The sequence below is a fragment of the Nanorana parkeri genome, unplaced genomic scaffold, assembly GCF_000935625.1.
Source record: "Nanorana parkeri isolate BGI_ZX_2015 unplaced genomic scaffold, ASM93562v1 scaffold556, whole genome shotgun sequence".
Classification (NCBI taxonomy): domain Eukaryota; kingdom Metazoa; phylum Chordata; class Amphibia; order Anura; family Dicroglossidae; genus Nanorana; species Nanorana parkeri.
The window spans coordinates 667895-680125 of NW_017306824.1; the positions used below are offsets into that span (position 1 = coordinate 667895).

The 12231-nt window shown below is 41.1% G+C and overlaps 1 protein-coding gene across 1 annotated transcript in view; it reads right to left on the reverse strand.

Moving 5' to 3' along the window:
* Positions 1 to 5709, reverse strand: part of LOC108791512 (aquaporin-4-like) — a 32693-nt gene extending 26984 nt beyond the window's left edge. Inside the window, exons 1-3 of the mRNA XM_018562021.1 lie at positions 5667 to 5709; positions 4585 to 4938; positions 2290 to 2454 (exon numbers count right to left, since the gene is read on the reverse strand). Of these exons, the coding sequence (XP_018417523.1) occupies positions 2290 to 2454; positions 4585 to 4938; positions 5667 to 5681 (534 nt within the window). The 5' untranslated portion in view covers positions 5682 to 5709. The remainder of the gene's footprint in view (positions 1 to 2289; positions 2455 to 4584; positions 4939 to 5666) is intronic.
* Between the last annotated feature and the right edge of the window lie 6522 nt (positions 5710 to 12231).

The following is a 12231-nucleotide window of genomic DNA, read 5'->3' on the forward strand; positions in this document are numbered from 1 at the left end:
TTAGGGGTATGGAGGACCAGAGCTACGAGACGAGGCTACTAAATTTAAACATGTTCACATTAGAGGTGAGGAGATTAAGGGGGGATATGATTTCCATGTACAAAATGTTTAATGGTGGTAGCAACATTAGCGATAAACTGTTTAAAATTAACTCCGTTACAAAAACTAGAGGCCATCACCTAAAATTGGTGGGAAAAAAATTACAGCACAGGGGGCGAAGGGGGTTCTTCACAGTAAGATCAGTTAGGGTCTGGAACTCACTGCCACAGGCGGTGATTTCAGCAAATAATGTGGAATTGTTCAAGAAACTTTTGGACGATTTCTTAAGGGACCGTAATATACAGGGGTACGGGTACTCCTAGAATGAGATCCTAATAGGTTGGACTTGATGGACTAATGTCTTTATTCAGCCTCAAATACTATGTAACTATGTAACTTTTGGGCTATACTCCTCTTATACAACGAGTATAGCCCAAAACCTATATTTTTACACAAAAAGTGGGGGGTCGTCTTATACGCCCAGCCGTCTTATACGCCGGCAAATACGGTAGTTGCACTCCTTACCGGTATGACCCCGTGATCGGGGAGGGGTGCTTGGAATGACTGCGGATGGCGCCGCCAAATACAGATAATTGCAGAAACGTCACCAGCACACCAAATCCTTATAGGATCAAAATTCGTAGATTTATTGCAAACTCATGTCAGTACACTGTGTAACTGACATGAGTTTGCAATAAATCTACGAATTTTGATCCTATAAGGATTTGGTGTGCTGGTGACGTTTTTGCAATTAGCTATACCAGGCTGGTCCCGTTTTTTGTTTGCCAGTGTCCAAAATCTCCTGTAAGCAGCAGTATAACCTAAAAGTCTCCGAATCATGTGTCCCTCAATGAACTAGAAGAACAAACTGTTTCTGTAACTGCTTAAAAAATGTGTTCACTGCTATTAGGCTTTAATTTGTTAGCCAGTTATGCAAAGTCCATGTAAATCTACTAGTCGATCTAAAACTACGTTCTTCAGAGGTTGACAATGCTGCTGCAGAAGGGTAGCTCCATTGCTCTTCCATAGATACGGTGGAGGAATGAGTATAACCACCCTAGACAGGAGTTGTGTTACTTGCCAGATCACCAGGTGAAAGTAAAGAAACATAAACCTACAAAATAATGCAGCCTCCCCATTTAAGGATTAGTAAGCTGCAATATATTACATTTCTGTTTTTGGTTTTAAATACGCTTTAAGCGACAGAGTCACTTTAACAATAATAACAGATTTAGAACAAGCCTTCGGTGATATCAGTAACTGCAGGTATTGTGGAGCTATTCCTCCTCAAAGTTAATTAAAAAAGACCAGAAAATACCCACTGCTCTCTGTTATGAAACAGACATGGCCAGACACACTTCCTTCAGTGCTCTACAATACAAGCCTGCGAGGAATCTTGTGCTAAGGGTTATGTCTATTACTCAGCTATGTTGGCACAGGGCACTGCAGTGTGAGCAGGAAGCATCATTTTCATTAAGAGAACAATATATATTATTTAGAGGCATTTTCTAGCAAAAATGAGTCACAAATTATTAGATGCATGAGTATAGGAATATAGGACATATGGGTGTGAGATTTCGACTGGGCTTTAAATTCTATACACTTATAGGAAGTAGAGCAAGTCATTGTTAAAGCAGAACCACAATTCCTGCACCCATACTGGAATGTAGGTCTGTCTTTAGGTTTCCTGTATTTTGCCCACTAGCATCCTTTAATTTGATTATTTGGCCTTCATGACAATGTGTTTTTTGCATTAAAACTACATTATTTCAGAAATGTGTTCTGAACAACTTGATAGGTCATGTCTGTAACTTGATATGCATATGAGTTCATCCCGCTTTCCACCAATGTCAGCTTTAGACCCTGTTCACACCTAGGCAACAGCGTTTTCACATCTAGGCGCATTTTGGCTGCACAATTTTGCTAATTTTAAGTTGCGTGTTTTTGTGAGCAGATTGTGACACATTAATATAGATGGGCAAATGCGTGTAAAACGCGCAGAAAAATAATTGTGTCGCACATTTCCTATTGAGTCTTTGGGGACAAAACACGCTGTAATCTGCTAGAAAGAAGCTCGTGCACTTTTTCCAGCGACAGGCATTTTTCTACGCTCAACGCTACGTTCAGGTGTGAACTGGAGCAACAGAAATAAATGGAATTTATTGTCTTTCAGCGTGATGAAACACAATAAATACACGTGACAAAACGCCTAGGTGTGAACTGGGCCTTAAAGATTCATGTTTCTCTTACCGCTGTTAAAGCACCTGCTATTAGAGAAAAGCCAATAGCAACACTTCCTGGCTCTGCCATATCCCTGCGCCTTCGATCGTCCACAGCAAAGATTGTAAAAGCTAACTGGAATGTTGAGAGGATTTCCATTCCCACAGCCTGTCCTGCATTTCCCTCACTGCTCACCTGTGAAGAGAAAACATATAGTAAGTGCACATTTTGCCACAATTTAAAACTCCTCTCAAAATTAAACCTTTCATTGTTAGAGGTGTTAGTTAAGGTGTGATTTCCCCTTCGTGTTCACAGCTGCCACAGCCACGCCCCCCGCCCGCAGTGCGATCGCCAGCTCTCGAACCTATGGCACATTAGTGCCTGCGTTCCGGTCTAGTACGATCTGCCAAAACAGTGTTTGCAGCCCCTAATAGCTGTAAAGACATACCGGGTAATCAAGCTTTCAGAATACAGCCTAAATGGAACAAAATCTGTGTAGGAGTTTCTCTCTAACTATTATTTTTTATACTTATTTCAGATACTGAGAGATCATATAATGAACATAAAGGGATAACACACAAGAATATGGGGATAAAGGTCCTATTCTCAAGAGCATCCAAAGAGCAAGCTAAAGGAAAAGGAAATAAGATGAACAAAATCTTACTGTGTATACTGTAGTGTTTACACTAGCTTACTTGAAAAAAAAAATGTTCAGTATTAGTGCATGAACTGTGCAAACACAAAATAAGAGTATCATGGGCTCATAGGGAATAATAAGGCAACGAGATAATAATCTGATCTACGTGGTTGTCACCGGAACAGAAGTAAAAGGGCAATCTCCGTAGATAATCACTTTTGATGATAATCTTTTGATGATCATCAATCTTTTGATCATCATCAACTGGCGGGTCACAGCCCGCCAGTTGATAAACACAGCTTTAAAGAAATGCATGTTAAAAATTAACTTTAGGTAAAAGGCAAACTTAAACAGTGAGCTACTAATGTTGTACACTCTATACCAGCCTTTCTCATCCAGGGTGGTGCAGCACCCTGGAGTGCCCTCTGGCTTCCTCAGGGGAACCTCATATTTTTTGCAGTGTCATACCTTTTCATGGGGCAGGCAGGTTGGCCACCAGCACCATGGAAACAAATGACACTAATCCAGGTATGGTGGGAGCCATTCAGAAAGGGACTGAAGTTTGCCACTGTCCGGGTCTGCTCTGCCTCCAACCTTCTGTCTTGCTGCCACAGCTGTGGCTTCTGATGTGATAGTAGGACTGATGTAAGGGGGCTGAGGACTCTAATGTGAAGGGAGCTCCTGTTGCAAAGGGGGAAACTCTAATATGAAAGGGGAGCGCTGATATGAAGGGGACACCTATTGTGAAGGGAGGACTCTGATGTGAAAGTAGAGGGCTTCTAATGTGAAAGGGGACTCTGATGTGAAAGGGGATGGCTCTGATGTCAAAAGGGGCTCTTGATGTGAAGGGCGGACTCTGATGTGGAGCGGGAAACCCAATTTTTATTGTGTTTTTGTTTGCGGTCCCTCCTTTAAATCCATACCAGACCACTATCTTGGATAAGTGTTGCTATGAATTTTGGAGGCACCATGGTGTAGTGACTGAAAAAAGGTTGAGAAATAATGCTTTATACTTCCACTTTGCTAGGCAGGCCACTCAGTTTACCTTGATTCAACTGTTATATAACAGTCCCTGGATTCCATGCTGACTACTCGCTTGGTGCTCTTGTCCACCCAATTGCAGTAGGTAAAACTAGCATGACTGCTCATTTTATGGTTTTCTTTGTTACAGGCCAGATACTAGTAAAGTGTGACATTAGTCAAGAAGGGAAATTCTGAGACTTATTATTTCCATAGTATGAGCAAGAATAGGGCAAACACAATTATATGTTTGAGATTAAAGTGACATATGTTTGCAGAGGACTGAATATAAAATGTGAAGGAGATCCTAGAGACAAAAAAAATGTCTGCCTAAGAGAAAGGTTGTTTATAAGTAGGCCTCTTGGCGCAGCTACAAATACGTGTGACTGTGTAGTGCCATGGATAATCAGTATGCTTTGGGGTTGTCAAAGAAAATAGAGCATGTCAGGAACAAAACCACATAAATATATTCTACCAATACCTGACCATTTTTAAAAACTGTAATGTTCTGAAAGCATTATATAAATACCATGACCTTAAAAAAATTAAATATAACTACAAATGGCAGGAGTGTTTCACGCCGTTATATTTTATTCTTATTTGATTACTGCTGTTGATCTACAGGTTACTGAAAACTCAATTGCCGTGAATTGTTGTGATACACTTACTCTCGTAACAAGCTGAATAAAGGCTGATGCCGGCAGGAAAAGATAGAAAAGAGCAGACGCACATGTAGCACCAAGAATCTGAGCTACACCGAAGACTAATCCATGAAGCAGATCCAGTCTTCGTGCACAAACAAGAGCAGATGTAATGGCTGGATTTAGCTGAGCGCCACTTATTTCCCCAAAACTCTGCACCAGACTGACAACTGACAGACCTGCAGCCACAGCTGGGGCCATGGAATGTGTTTGTGATGCACTTATTTTCAAGCTGGAAGACCCAAGAACTACAACCATCAGCATAAACGTTCCAAGAGCTTCTGCTAGCACTGAGCGCCAGAAGCGATGTTTCCTCAACTCCTAGAGAATCAAAAAAAAAAATAGATGTTTCATATATTGCAAACATACTTTTATACATTCAACTAAACATTAAAACAGTTTCTAAAAATCAGCTTTTTTAACTTATTCTTGCACACACATTTCCTGTTAGGTGGAAAATGTATTTCTTTTCTATATTTAGAGAGTAGCAGCATAAATATGTATCAATATTCAGAGTACCTAGAATCATTCACGTGACGCAATCCCATGAGAGTCATAGATGCACACAAATACACACACTCTAGGGACAACTTGGTTATACTCTAACTGACTTGTCATTATATTCTGGGTTTTAGGAAGAAACCAGAGCATAAAGGACACTGGAGCAAAGTAAGTATGTGTAAACTATATGGTGGAAACTGAACTCAGGATGCCTGGGTTGTTATTATTGAATAGCTACTGAAAGAGTGACTGGCTGCTTTATTCCACATTTCACAATTCTCTCAAACCATGAAATGTAATTTTAATAACATGTACAATCACTTTGAAAAACTTAGTTGTGGCTGTTCAAAAATTGCCATTATATAAAAGCTACAGCACATGACAGAGACATCAAATATCTGGCATAGTAAGACTGTTGTTAAAAAAAAATAACAGAGCAAAAAATACATAAATAAAAAACAAAAGTCACATTTTTTGAAAATGTATGAAGGCTTCCTGACGGTTGCCAGGAAAACACATGACAGTATTAAAAAGCTGTATCCTCCTACCTCTTTGATAACCATCCTGTTGCTGTGCTTCTGGGGTGTTGAGTAATTAGACAACCTGCAGCTCAGGAATCATTCAATTCACTTGTAAAGCACTGGTAAAGTATAACCCAGTATAGATGCTCCGTAAGGGAAACCTGTAGAAACTGTTTTGATTTCCTAGTATGAAATTGGTGGGGGTGCAGGGGGTCTTACATGCAAATCATTAGGAAAAGGCTCAGTAACTGTGCTGATGGGACCCCTATTACAATTAAAATAGGACCGTGAGGAGTGCAGCTGGATGGACCAGGTCTTACCCCTTTAGTTACCTTGGTGACTATTGTTTAAAGAGTTGCTTTCATCTTCAGCAATACATATTGCACAAATACATCAATTGAAGCAAATTTAAATAGACAGTTTTTTCACCATGTACATGTTCATTAATATGAGCCACGTTTTTGGAATTATTCCAAAATTACAATTCACGCTGCATCCAAATACATTTTGTATGGTATGTTTACTTTGCAGATATATACTTATATGTTATATACTGTATATACACAGTATCTCACAGAAGTGAGTACACCCCTCACATTTTTATAAATATTTTATTATATCATTTCATGTGACGACACAGAAGAAATGACACTTTGCTACAATGTGAAGTAGTGAGTGTACAGCTTGTATGTCAGTGTACATTTGCTGTTCCCTCAAAATAAGTCAACACACAGCCATTAATGTCTAAACCGCTGGCAACAAAAGCGAATACACCCCTAAGTAAAAATGTCCAAATTGGGCCCAAAGTGTCAATATTTTGTGTGGCCACCATTATTTTCCAGCACTGCCTTAACCCTCTTGGGCATGGAGTTCACCAGAGCCTCACGGGTTGCCACTGGAGTCCTCTTCCACTCCTCCATGATGACATCACGGAGCTGGTGGATGTTAGAGATCTTGCACTCCTCCACCTTCCGTTTGAGGATGCCCCACAGATGCTCAATAGGGTTTAGGTCTGGAGACATGCTTGGCCAGTCTATCACCTTTACACTCAGCTTCTTTAGCAAGGCAGTGGTCGTCTTGGAGGTGTGTTTGGGGTCGTTATCATGTTGGAATACTGCCCTGTGGCCCAGTCTCCGAAGGGAGGGGATCATGCTCTGCTTCAGTATGTCACAGTACATGTTGGCATTCATGGTTCCCTCAATGAACTGTAGCTCCCTAGTGCCGGCAGCACTCATGCAGCCCCAGACCATGAAACTCCCACCACCATGCTTGACTGTAGGCAAGACACACTTGTCTTTGTACTCCTCACCTGGTTGCCGCCACACACGCTTGACACCATCTGAACTAAATACGCTTATCTTGGTCTCATCAGACAACAGGGCATGGTTCCAGTAATCCTGTCCTTACTCTGCTTGTCTTCAGCAAACTGATTGCGGGCTTTCTTGTGCATCATCTTTAGAAGAGGCTTCCTTCTGGGACGACAGCCATGTAGACCAATTTGATGCAGTGTGCGGTGTATGGTCTGAGCACTGACAGGCTGACCCCCCACCCCTTCAACCTCTGCAGCAATGCTGGCAGCACTTATACGTCTATTTCTCAAAGACAACCTCTGGATATGACGCTGAGCACGTGCACTCAACTTCTTTGTTCAACCATGGCGAGGCCTGTTCTGAGTGGAACCTGTCCTGTTAAACCACTGTATGGTTTTGGCCACCGTGCTGCAGCTCAGTTTCAGGGTCTTGGCAATCTTCTTATAGCCTAGGCCATCTTCATGTAGAGCAACAATTCTTTTTTTCAGATCCTCAGAGAGTTCTTTGCCAAGAGGTGCCATGTTGAACTTCCAGTGACCAGTATGAGAGAGTAGTGCGATAACACCAAATTTAGCACACCTGCTCCCCATTCACACCTGAGACTTTGTAACACTAACGAGTCACATGACACCAGGGAGGGAAAATGGCTAATTGGGCCCAATTTGGAAATTTTCACTTAGGGGTGTACTCACTTTTGTTGCCAGCGGTTTAGACATTAATGGCTGTGTGTTGAGTTATTTTGAGGGGACAGCAAATGTACACTGGTATACAAGTTGTACACTCACTACTTTACATTGTAGCAAAGTGTCATTTCTTCTGTGTCGTCACATGAAATTATATAATACAATATTTTCACAAATGTGAGGGGTGTACTCACTTCTGTGAGATACTGTGTATATACTGTATAGATATGTATATATATTGTATACAACATAATTGTAAATCCACTGTCACATTTGAAATGCTATGTAGCACAGGACATTTCATCTCTATTCATTTCACACATCCAATTGTGTACAGGGGAATTGGAAAGAAGGAGCTTCTTCATATGACTGGATGTCTGAAGTGATAGAAGTGAACACAGGTCCATTTCACCTCATTAATCAGGTCCTTGTTCTCTTCATTTCACTTCACTTTTCAGTAATCAGGTCCATACTGGTAAAACTAATAACTGTACCTATGTCACAGCTTCAACTCTAATTCACTATATTTCTCCCATTCTCATTTTAAAGAAAGCTTACTACTGACACTTTAACCTTTCTAAAACAATTCAAACTTCAGCAATATACTCCTTTAATAAAGTTGCAAATCTGGTGTCTTGTAAATACGTACATTAAATGAATTCATGTTTGGTAAATGATACTGCAGACATTACAGGGCTCCTGTGCTGACCAAGTATAACCATCATAAATGTTTTCGTTGTTTACAACTATCAATAGGTGCCGTCTGGTTGGTACTCAGATGCAGCAAATTGGTGGTTCTGTCTGAAAATACATCCAGGTTGGCTACAGTGTTCATGTGCCTTCATAGATGCAGCAAGAGCTCACACATGTGGCCAGAAAAAGCCTGGAGTGGTTTAGATTTTTTTTTTTTGCAGGTTAGGTAAGAACAGTTACAGTAAAGTTCTGTTTTAAAGTAGAACAGTTGGGGAGAAGGCTACAGCGGTTCTTGCTATAATGTCACTTCTGCCTTTTGTTTTTCTTCTTCTGAACCAAAAGTTCACATCAAGCACACTCGGTGTTGGTGCAGAATTCATAGCTGACTTGATGACTTAATGCTGCCTAGGCCCTGAAGCATCAAAGCAACCCCAAACTATATTTTCACCATTATGCTTCACAGTTGGTAGAAGTTTGTTCTGCTGAAATGTTGTCTTTGGTTTGCATTAAACATATCATCTGTTTCTGTGGCCTGACAAATCTTTGATTCATCAGCCCCCTGTTTGTCTTTGAGTTGGACAGGGTTCACAGGCCAAATACCTTCAGGGACAGGACAGTCATTTAAAACTCTGAAGGTCACAAAGACTTTTACTTTGCTCCTGCTTTTCCAACTGTTTCTCTCTGAAGTTTGCAAACATCCTGATTATTTGTTCTGCTCAAGCGCTTATTAGACTTGTATCCATTTGGTGAGGATTTTGCCCAAAAGTGGTACGTTGCCACTGTGGATCCGGCTGTTACTCATTAATATGCTTTAGAATATCAGTGGGGGATATTCTCATATTCTCAAGGACATACTGTAACTGAGAAGCCGTTAGAAGTCCTTTCTAGAGTTCTGTTCTCTCTGGTGGGTGCTGACCTTTACCCAATTCTGGCTGTGACTGCACTTTGTCAGACTATGTCTGATTGCTTAAAATCCCTTAAAAGAGATCTAACCACTGATGCATATATATATATATACGTAGGGTACTTTGGCTAAAGTGCTGGACTGTGAAACGAAGTTTTGTGCAAGAAGCATCTGATCAGCATGACCTACAACGGACAATGTCTCTTTGGACTGGCTCTTGATAATATTATTGAGAATGCGGGCAGCACAGTGGCGTATTGGTTAGCGCTTCTGCCTTGCAGCACTGGGGGACCCTGGTTCGAATGCTGGCCAGGTCACTATCTGCTAGGAATTTGCATATTCTCCCTGTGCCTGCATGAGTTTCCTCCGGGTACTCCGGTTTCCTCCCACACTCCAAAGACATGCTGGTAGGTTAATTGGCTCCTGTCTAAATTGGCCCTGTATGTGAGATGGGGACCTTAGATTGTAAGCTCCTTGAGGGCAGGGACTGATGTGAATGTGCAACCAAGCGCTGCGTAAATTGCCGGCGCTATATAAATCCCTGTAATAAACAAATAATGCTACTGATGGCAAGAGCACCCATATTACTCAGCTAAAGAAACCTAAGAAAAAGACTGTAAGGTCTGGCATAACCGCAGACAAAACTCAGCATGAAGGTCCTCCTCCACTCTCCATAGTGGGGGAGAGTTAGTTAGCCCTTGCAAATGCTTGGACAGCTTTCATCTCAGGCACATGGGGCTATCCCAGGACTACAATGTGGTGGCAGAACTGTTTTAGGGATTTCAATACAACCTGTTCACTGTCCCCAAACCCAAAGGGGGCATCTGCCCATCTTGGATCTAAAAGTTCTCGATATCGTTATTCAGGTCCAGAAATTCTAAATGGAAACCACCACATCTGTCATTGTGTCCTTTAAAAAGGGGGGTCTTTTTGGTTTTTATGGACATGTGTGAAACCCAGCTCTCTCTGTCCTTCAGAAACCACCATTTGAACCCATTAGAGACATTTCTTTCTCTACTCTCACCCACAAGGTAGTTTTCATTGTAGCCATTACCTCTGTAACGCGAGTGTCTGAACTAGCAACCTTATACTGCAAGGAACCCTTTCATATTTAGCACAAGAATAAGCTGGTGTTGAGGCCTAGGCCTGTCTCCTTGCCTAAGGTAGTTTCTGCCTTTTACCCAAACTTGGACATTGTTCTTCTGTCTGGCATCTGTTCACCAAAATAACATTTCCCTCCATTGTGTGGATGTGGTTCAGGCTGTGAGAGTCTATCTTTTAGCCACTGCTTCTTTCAGGAAAACTGATTCCATTTTTGTCATTCTGGATGGACCTCGTAATGTGCACTTTACTGAATCTGTGAATGCTTTTTGGGCTTTTCAGCATTAAGCAACGGTTTCCCAAATTTGCAAGGCTGCCATCTGGTAGAGGGTAAATCTCGGATAGCAGTAAAAAGAAAAAAAAAACCCAGAACAACAGAAGTTTAATCCTTTCCACCTCTATCCAAAGCGTTTGTTGAGCAAAATATGCCTTTGCTGACCTTTCCTTTGAAAGTACAAGGTGTCTGACTGTCATGGTTTTCACAGGCACCTGTTACAAGTATGCCAATCAGCAGTTCTGACTTCACTTTGACTTTGTCTGCGTGTTCGGGGTCCATAAAGGTGCCCATACACCTTATGACCATCGCAAGACTTTTGTCTTGCGATGGTCGTATGCTTATTGAAAGCTCGTACGATCTGCCCACCTTGGACGGGCAGATCGTACTTGCGATCATCGAAAGCCCACCCCGCTACGGTCGCACGCCTTCCATACACTGTACGATTCTTGTACGATCGCGGGATTTCCCGCAATTCTCGTACGAGAATCGTACAGTGTATGGGCACCTTTACTCACTGTGTTTAAATTGAAAACTGCAGTCTCCATATTTTCTTAGTACAGAAATGTGTCTTGGAAATTATACAATTCATTTATTTTTCCAATTTCCTTTATCATTAAAAGTGTAGTACACTAAAACACTACATTTTATTTGAATAATTACCAAAAAAAACTCATCAGATGCCTCATTTTATCTCCTGATATTTTCCACTTTGTTAAGTAGACCAGGTCACAGAATGTGAATGCAGCTTTAGGCCAAACAACAAGCATCAGCAAAACAAAACAGGTCCAGCATTAGGATGAGCCATACAGAGAGAAAAGCTATTGTCATGTGGGCCATTATTCAGTTCTGGCATAGAAGGTAAGCGAAAGGGAGGGAGTGTGACCAAAGCTAGGGGGTTTCTATTTGTATTTCAGCAATGCTCTTTGCTTAGAATGCTGATGCATTGGGTTCTTTAATAGCAAACACCCAGAACAATCAGAAAACTGTTATAAGCATTAAACCTATCTAAAAAAATCCCTATCAGTCTACCCCTGTTAAAACATGCTCGCAAACACTCTACCTTGTTTTGTGATGTGTCAGGCTCTATTACAATCTCCCTGAACACAGAAACCTGTTTGCAGCTTGATTTTATGCATTTGCCTTTGCATAAAATGTTCTGCTATTCTCTAGTAAAGTTTCTGATCAGTCAATATATAGTCACATGAGTGATATATCACAACAGATATATTTTACAGCTGCATCTATGTGTTGAACGTAACACTGTACAAGCTATATCTGTAAAAAATAAATCAAGGCAACTGGACTTGCTGTATTTTTCATGAAGACGTTTCGCTGGCCATCCGAATAGCTTTTCTCAATTAAGAAATGTCTTAAAAGAAATACAGCAAGTCCAGTTGCCTTGACTTATTTTTTAACAGATATACCATGACCTGGATGAATGAGAACCTTCACAGACATGTACAAGCTATGTTATTAGTAGCAGAGCAGTGTTCCTACAATAGCTAAAGGGCCGATTTTTAAACTTTTCAGAAGCAGGTCAGAAATGACATGTCCATTAATTTTCTAAAGATAGGTTTACGCAGGAAGCATGTGTTTATTAGTCCCCTTATATTTGTGCACAGAT